The following is a 7,977-nucleotide window of genomic DNA, read 5'->3' as shown; positions in this document are numbered from 1 at the left end:
AAACGGGGGTGAACGCGCGGTCGCATTCAAGTTACCCTGAGGAAGTGTGCAATGTCATAACTTAGGCTCCCCGTGCCCAGGCCGACACGCTCAGGATGAACAACCAACAGATTTGGATCTCCGGTTTCTTCTCCAACAGCNGGGGGCCCCATGACCAACAGAGTCAAGTGGCCATCGTCGGATGGATCGGTCCGTCTGCATCCAGATGGCAAAGGTGGCGCTTTTGGGCCGCTTATAGGCCGTCGGACGGCCGTCGTGCGCAACATTTAGGATGGATCAACCACCCCCCACATTGCTACCCTTACGCTGCTCCCTTTCCTACTAGTCCCCCGGGGGCCTCGCACTACATTGTTGTAGCACAAATGATCGACCGTGAAATTCTGTTTGCGAACGCCAAATCATTACTAACAAAAAGAAAACCAGTTACTGAAATATTCAGCGTAAGCGGATCGATTTCAGACCATGTCGTCGAGGCGCCGCGGGGCACCCCCGGGGTACAATCTCTTAACATACAGTGTTTGGAATGCCCCGTCTTGCGTGGCGAGCACATTTACGTATTTCTGGAGTGGACTGTCACATTTCGGAAGCTTACTCAGTGGTCAAGAGCGGGCATTCGTGGTTTTCATCATTCTCCTCTCCCGCGTGGGACGCCAGCCGTTCTCTGCTTATCGAGCCGGCCTCAAACGCCGCACCGGTCTGAGACTGGGCATACACTCTTTACTGCCCTCCTTTTATATCCTGCAAAAGTCTACGCTCTGTCGCGGCGTCTTCTGGGTGAGATCAACTGGTCCGTTTTTCAAGCCAGCGCGGGGAACCCACCTTCGAAGGACCCCCTCCTGTGATCTTCGCCCCCTTTCATCGCCTCGGTCCCCAATGACAATAGCAGGTATCTCGAGACCCTGTGATAGTGATACAACTCACTCCGCTCCTTCTCCCTGTGTATGGGACGAGTTATCTCGATTTCCGTCCGACGCACTTCGGGACCTTCGAGCGACGAAATGACATTCTCGTTCACAGCTCCTCCAAATTCTGTATAAAGGCTGTAAAGCGAGTACCGCCGTGTAGAGGTCAATGAGGGCAACATCCTCATCCTGTCAAAGAATCCCAAACTCGTCCACAGCGGGACTCGTTGCCTTTACTTTCACCTTTTCTTACTACCCTGAGATTCATGGTTTCCGCTCAGGGTAATAATAAGACTGTGCACAGCCGTACTTTCCCTTTCAGAGGGTCTTTGAAGTGCTTAACATAACCATCTCATCCCAATCCACTGGTAGCGTCTGCTCAGGCGGAAGCTGGCCTGCTGTACATTTATCCCCAGCCATAGCGCTTGCATTCATATCTAATTGAGGGCGCAATGAACCACTACATTTTCACGGCACTCATCTGTAACCACTGCTTGAACCTTATGTCATTTCGGGGTGTTCTTTCGGTATCCAGGGTATAATGTAACTAATACTTCCACGTTTACTCCTTCTTTATTGGCATGACACCTTCAGTCTCCCCCATCTCCATCGCAACGCCCTCGATACTCTCCTCCTCCACAGTCCGCACTGGGCCTTTGAAGAACGTTTTCCCTCCAATTTTGGGGAAATAGAAATATCCAAGCGCAAACATGATGACGAAGCCAAAGACTACGATGGCATAGTTCATCTCTGCGGCGTTGGGGTTATGATAGGATGGGAAAAGCAGGATGATGAACATGAAGCCCATCCATGCAGTGCCAATATACGCACTCAGCAGGGAAAGTCGCTGTCCCATATACCACGGTCCCGGGGTAAAGTTTTCGGGCCAGATGATGCGAGCGAGGAATGGCGTAATGTAGGATGCGTAAAGCGCAACGATTGCCAGGTTGAAGATCGCAGAAATTGCGGTGTAGTTCGCCAAGGAAAGAAGGCCGATGATGAGCGACACAACACACACGGTCCAAACGCAGCGAGTCGGAACGCGGCTCTCTTTGTGAAGGTGATGGAGGTAGGTTGAGAACGGGAACGCACCATCGCGACTGAAAGCAAAGATTTCTCTGCTCGCCGCGGTACAAAGCGCTGCGCAGTTCGTCACCGAGACAATCCAGACGAAAGCCATGAGAGTAATCGCACCTTTTGTACCTAGTGCGGAGAGGAGGATCTGTGCGAAAGGTTGCCCGAGGGGTGAGCCGATGATGGAGAGGATGTCAGTGCCCATGGTGAACGCGATAGCGATGATGCAAGCCCAGCCGACGACTCCAGCCGTGACGATTGCGGAGATCATGGAAAGCGGAATGGAAAGAGCCGCGCCACCGCTTTCTTCCGACAAAGTAGCAGATGATTCGAAGCCGGACAAAACCCAGGTGGGGAGGAGCAGCGAGAGGAGAAAGGCGAAGCCGGCGTTGGACCAACCGGAGAGGTTCTGAAAGTCGGTGAAGACGTATGAAGCAGTGTTCCTAAGCTCCGATGGGCAAGCAACAGGAAGAGCAATGATGACGGCTGCGGCGACTGCGAGGTTTAGGAAGACGTAGAGGTATTGTAGCCGCGCGAGGGTGCGCGAGGCAAAGGAGCAAAGTCCGCAGTCGAGGATCGTGAGTGCAATGTATACAGCGTACGTGTGGTATTTGGTGGGAACGTAGGTAGGTGTCCCCATGCTTGCCATTGCGAGTACCATTTGAGCGGAAGCGTAGACAGTAGTTGCAAATATGCAGATATACCCCAGCGCGTTGCAATACCCATTCAACCAGCACGCCAGTGGACGGATCCTGTCTGGCACGAGTTTTGCGAGCCAGAAGTAGACACCACCACTCGTTGGATACGCAGATCCGAGCTCACCCATCGTTAGAGCGGTAGGGATGAGGAAGAGCGTGCCCACGAAATAGGACCAGACGAAGCCTGCGGAGCCGCCAGCGCCGAGGGCGAAGATGAGAGAGGATGCGATAGCAGGAACCACGCCGATAGAAGAGAAAGACTGGCCAAAGACTGCAAAGTATGAGAAAGAGCGCTTGAGTTCTGACTTGTATCCCAGGGAAGCGAGGATGGCGTCATCAGAGGAGAGTTGCGTGGATCGGTGAGGTTCGGCGACATCGACGACGCGCGGTGAAGCCATGGTTTTTGAGAGCGGAGGCATGCTCGATATGGAGGATGTGAAGGACATGTTTTGGGTATAATTCGGGGAGGGGTGCGGTTGCGGTTTTGAGGGTGGCTCATCGAGAAAGTACTTCATATCGCCATTGCCGCGGTCCTGCTGTCTCGATTGATCCGACGACTTCATTAGTCAATCGATTCGCGTAATGAGAATTGAGACGAACGGCTCATCTGCCTGCCCGTTCATCTACACCAGCTGTTGTTTGTGGTACTTCATCGCCATCGCTTATCGCCAGCTGGATTCACCCGGGTCCGCGAGAATCCAGCTGCGCGCCCTCGGGACATGTGTCTGCGTACTGCAGCTCGGCAAACTCTAAATTCAATTACCAAATCGCCAAAAGATGGAATAAAGTTACGTGGGAGAAACAGTGTGAATTAATTACGAGATGAGATTGCAAGGCGGGTTGATGCTGTTACTGGCTTCGAGGGTTACGAGATTGCAATTGGATCATTGCAATGACATGAGCGCAATGACGTCCACTTTCCTCGAGATCATTCGGTATCATTTAAGCGCTATGATGCCCCCCAACTCTCCTCGCATCTTCAGGCCTTTCTCTGATCCAGCATCATGCACCTTCCTACGCTCATCTTAGGTCTTCTTCGACTTCCCGCCCTTCTCGCCGACGCCGCTCACCGGCCCCTCCGCGGCGACGTTGCTCTCCACCAACAGCCCTTAGGTACCACCGACGACGAAACGTATCCATGGGAAAAGGAAGTCAAGATTGACTGGACCACTGAAGGTGATATGTTGCCCGGTGACGGTGGAACTCAGGCAGATTCTGTTTTCTCCGGTATTGCGACTTTCGGACGCTTGCCTTACGAACAATGTCTAAGAAACCCGGACATCAAGTACGATATTGCATTCATCGGTGCTCCCTTCGATACGGGCACGTCTTACCGTCCTGGTGCGCGTTTCGGACCCTCAGGGATTAGGCAGGGTTCGAGGAGGTTGAACTTGTACGGAGGATACAATGTTCCCATGGAAGTCAATCCGTTTCATTCATGGGCCAAGATCTTGGATTGCGGAGATATTCCTGTGACGAGTTATGATAACGAGTACGCGATCAAGCAGATTGAGGAGGGGCACAAGGAGTTATTGCACAGGGCTCCGAAACACGGATACGACGAGAAGGGTCTGTCGCTCAATGACCGCGTGTTGCCAAGGATCATCACCTTGGGTGGAGACCACACCATCACGTTGCCATTGTTGAGATCAATCCATTCTGCGTACGGGCCTATCTCGGTCATCCACTTCGATTCGCACCTCGATACGTGGAAGCCCAAGGTGTTCGGCGGTTCGAAATCCAAGACAGCTTCCATCAACCATGGCACCTATTTCTGGCACGCTGCGCAAGAGGGGTTGTTGGCGAACCACACCAACATCCACGCCGGTATCCGCACGACACTTTCCGGTCCCTCAGATTACGAGAATGACGGCTACTGCGGCTTTGAGATCGTCGAGGCTCGCGAAATCGACAAGATCGGTACGGACGGTATCATCAAGAAAATCCGTGATAGGGTCGGCAACAACCCGGTTTACCTCTCCATCGATATCGACACGATCGATCCCGCCTTCGCTCCTGCCACCGGAACTCCCGAGACTGGCGGGTGGAGCACGAGAGAGCTTCGCACGATCTTGAGGGGTTTGGACGGTCTCAGGCTTGTCGGAGCGGATATTGTGGAGGTGGCTACGCCGTATGATACGAATGCCGAATTGACGACCATGGCAGCCGCTGATTGCTTGTACGAGGTGTTGAGTATCATGGTGAAGACGCCTCTCACTGTCAACGAGGGCAAGGAGGAAGAACTATGATCAATGGCATGGATTACTGTAGCGGGCGAGGATGGAGGAGGAAGGATATTACTGTTGTATATTACTTAAATAGCATTGTGTTAAAACTGCGCGGGGTTTATTCATGTGGGGTCCATGTACGTACCCGACGACTTAAGCACCGATAGGAGAACACCGGAAATCCACTTCATCGCGTAAGGAAATTACCTAGACGTCTTCTCGCAAAGTGTTACACCAACTACTGCTTCAGGTGCTGTCAACGGACGATACTATCATCCATTCGGTTTCGAGCTACGATCCGTTGGATCACTGACAAGCAACATGTCCGCCCCGTACTACAATCCAGCTCCTTCAACTCTTGCAGACATGCCTTCTCCCACTCTTAGCGAGGCTGCTGGACAGCCCATCAGGAAGAAGAGTAAAGCAGGCCGTAAGCCAATCTATCACACCGCGGAAGAGCGCCGTGACAGGAACAGAGCGTACGTCTTCTTCCCCGCGTTCTGGAAGGGAGCACCTTGGTGGACGAGATCACTAATTCCCGGTTTACAGTAGCCAAGCAGCCTTCCGCCATCGCAAAAACGCCTATGTTGCAAATCTCGAGCGAACAGTCCTTCAACTCGCACAGATCGCGGAACAATATCAACACGAAGCCAAGCGCGCCAACGATCAACTCGCTGTGCTCCGTTCACAGCGTTTGCTGGAGTCGACGCCTATCAGTCCCGTCAGTAACAAGGAATTCGACTTTGATTTTGGCTTGGATGGTGTAGGAGATGCTCATGACACAGGCGACGTTCACTCTGGCAAGTGGCACCTCCTCCGATGACATTCTAGTTTGTGCGAACTTTGAATCCTAGTTTGACTTCCCCCTTTAGGCCACCCGTCGTCCTCCATCTCGACTCCAATCACTACGACCACCACCATTGCCGGTGATGTGTCGGCCGTGATGGATACCCTCACCGAAATCCCCCCGATTGAGAACTCGGGGTACAAATACGTTGCAGGCATGCTCGATCTTGAGGATATCATTTCTGGGCAAGTAGTTCCCTCCCCCTGATCCATATACGAACTCGTTGTCCTAGTTGTTACGTGTTACAGGTTCACCCAGGGCGACACTCCATGCGAAGAGCCTGAAGATCAGAATATGGATAAGAATCCCGAGTTTGGGTTCGATTGGCACACGGATCCATTCGTGCCGGACCCTTCGGCTTGATCCGACTCGTTCGGGAATTGACGAGCTCTTCTGATTTGCCTTCTGTACGTACGCACGTCGATGTTTGACGTCGGAGATTGGAAGTGTGCCGGCGATGTAGTATTATAATGTCCTCCCTGTTAATATAGTCGATGTGCGTATTAAATACGACGATGTATCTCTACTAATTACCCCGCCAGTCGTACACGCGTTCAAACCTCCTCGCTGACGGCCGTGCCCTGATCCGCGGTACTCGTGCTTTCTTCGTGCTCCTCTTGATACCGCTTTGCTGCCCTGTCCACCTCCTTCTCCCAGTTTGTCGAGTACACATACACCCACTCCAATGCACCCACGGTAAATAATGCCGCACACTGGCCCATCCACAAACCTTCAAGCCCGTATCCTTTCCGCAAAGCCAACCATACCCCGAGCGGGAGGGCGAAGGCGTAATATGCGAGACTGTTGACTACAGCACCAACGTGCTGCCGCCCCATGCCGCGAAGGCAGCCACCTTGTGACCCAGCTATGCCGTCGGCGATTTGAAACGCGGCCACGTATGGGAGAACATGAGCCACAAGCTCGATCACGGGTTGTTCGTCGCTGAATAGTCGACCAAAAGAGGACCGCACGGAGAGCATGAGGACCATAATCAAGCCACCGAAGAAGACGGACGTAAAGGCTGATATATTGGCAGCGAGTCCAGCGCCTTTTGCACGGCGGGCACCCAGAAGGTTGCCGACGCGGGTGGAGGATGCAACACCGAGACCAAAGGGGACGGTGTTGAGGATCTGATCGGTGGTCATGATGACACTTTGTGCGGCCAAAGGTACCGCACCTAAAGATCCTGCAACGAGAGCAACAATCTCAAAGGCCCACCATTCGGTACCGACCATGAGGACGCCGGATATGGCAAGGGTGAAGAACTCCCATTTACCTTCACGGATCGAACGGGAGGAGATGCCACCCCACGCTTCGTGACCGTGAATGAAAGTGGAGTAAAGAGCGAGGAGGGCGGCGGAAAGCCAGTACGTCAGGCCGGTCGCGTATGCTGCGCCGAGAAGGCCGAGCTTCAAGGTGTACACAAAGAAATAGTTTGATAAAAGATTGAGTGGTGAGGCGATTAGGAGAACGTACGTTCCCGCGCGCATGATCCCCTGTGCTTGCAAATATTTCTTACCGGCCTCAAAGTAGATGTATCCGAGTCCGCCTGGGATCAAAGCCCGGAGAAATCGTTGCGTGTCGTCTGCGAGCTCGACTTCCTGGTGAAGGAACCGAAGAACCGGTGCTACATTCCACCAGAGGAACGCGATGGGGATGTACATTGCCGTCAAGACAATTAATCCTCGTTGCAGGAGGATACCTAAGCGTCGAGGATCACCACCACTTCCGTACGCTTGACTTGCGAGCGTATCCAACGCCGTTGTGCCGCCCAAACCGATCAGCCATGCTGTAGCCATGGCGAACATGTAGGAGAACGCCGCAACTGCCAAATCTTGTGCGGATCGGCGCCCGACAATGAGAACGGAACCCGTTTGAAGAGAGTTCTGGAGCATGTAGGCGAGTATGACGGGGACGGACATCTTGGTCAAAGTGGCGAACTCGTGCTTCTGGGCACCGGGTGGAAGTTGCTCTTCGCTGAGACCATGGGCGTGGTCAATGTTGGCATCATCATTTATGGGAGGGAGCTTTGGAAGAAGAGGATCGCGTTCAGTCGACATGGTAGAAGTGGTTTAGACGATGTCATCTTGGTAAAGGGCAGCTGGATCACAGCGTTTTGTGGTTGATCTCTGGTGTTTCCCATTACCCAATTCTATTTCGGAGGTTCCTCGTCGCTTACACGCTCGGTACGGCACGGGCGCGGCAACTGCAGCAGCAGCATTTGAGTT

General features: G+C 53.2%; 5 protein-coding genes across 5 annotated transcripts; 3 read left to right on the top strand and 2 right to left on the bottom strand.

Moving 5' to 3' along the window:
- SAICODRAFT_193557 (uncharacterized protein) lies at nucleotides 1–1,210 on the top strand. The gene has a single exon (XM_019166081.1). The coding sequence runs from the start codon at nucleotides 96–98 to the stop codon at nucleotides 840–842; it is 747 nt and encodes a 248-aa protein (XP_019020867.1). The 5' UTR covers nucleotides 1–95; the 3' UTR covers nucleotides 843–1,210.
- A 179-nt stretch (nucleotides 1,211–1,389) lies between these two features.
- SAICODRAFT_32379 (uncharacterized protein) lies at nucleotides 1,390–3,336 on the bottom strand. The gene has a single exon (XM_019168198.1). It carries the CDS (start codon nucleotides 3,235–3,237, stop codon nucleotides 1,465–1,467), a length of 1,773 nt encoding a protein of 590 aa, XP_019020866.1. The 5' UTR covers nucleotides 3,238–3,336; the 3' UTR covers nucleotides 1,390–1,464.
- A 519-nt stretch (nucleotides 3,337–3,855) lies between these two features.
- On the top strand, nucleotides 3,856–4,923 carry SAICODRAFT_62808 (Arginase/deacetylase; the record flags this gene model as incomplete). The annotated part of the gene is made up of 1 exon (XM_019169945.1): nucleotides 3,856–4,923. The coding sequence occupies one exon, from the start codon at nucleotides 3,856–3,858 to the stop codon at nucleotides 4,921–4,923; it is 1,068 nt and encodes a 355-aa protein (XP_019020865.1).
- Nucleotides 4,924–5,223: 300 nt separating this feature from the next.
- Nucleotides 5,224–5,725, top strand: SAICODRAFT_10629 (uncharacterized protein; the record flags this gene model as incomplete). The annotated part of the gene is made up of 2 exons (XM_019165281.1): nucleotides 5,224–5,381; nucleotides 5,452–5,725. The coding sequence occupies 2 exons, from the start codon at nucleotides 5,224–5,226 to the stop codon at nucleotides 5,723–5,725; spliced, it is 432 nt and encodes a 143-aa protein (XP_019020864.1).
- A 274-nt stretch (nucleotides 5,726–5,999) lies between these two features.
- On the bottom strand, nucleotides 6,000–7,671 carry SAICODRAFT_37748 (MATE efflux family protein; the record flags this gene model as incomplete). The annotated part of the gene is made up of 2 exons (XM_019168574.1): nucleotides 6,000–6,029; nucleotides 6,382–7,671. The coding sequence occupies 2 exons, from the start codon at nucleotides 7,669–7,671 to the stop codon at nucleotides 6,000–6,002; spliced, it is 1,320 nt and encodes a 439-aa protein (XP_019020863.1).
- Between the last annotated feature and the right edge of the window lie 306 nt (nucleotides 7,672–7,977).

The sequence above is a fragment of the Saitoella complicata genome (assembly GCF_001661265.1).
Source record: "Saitoella complicata NRRL Y-17804 unplaced genomic scaffold SAICOscaffold_32, whole genome shotgun sequence".
In the NCBI taxonomy this organism is placed as follows: domain Eukaryota; kingdom Fungi; phylum Ascomycota; class Saitoellomycetes; order Saitoellales; family Saitoellaceae; genus Saitoella; species Saitoella complicata.
This window is presented reverse-complemented; position numbering and strand designations above follow the sequence as displayed.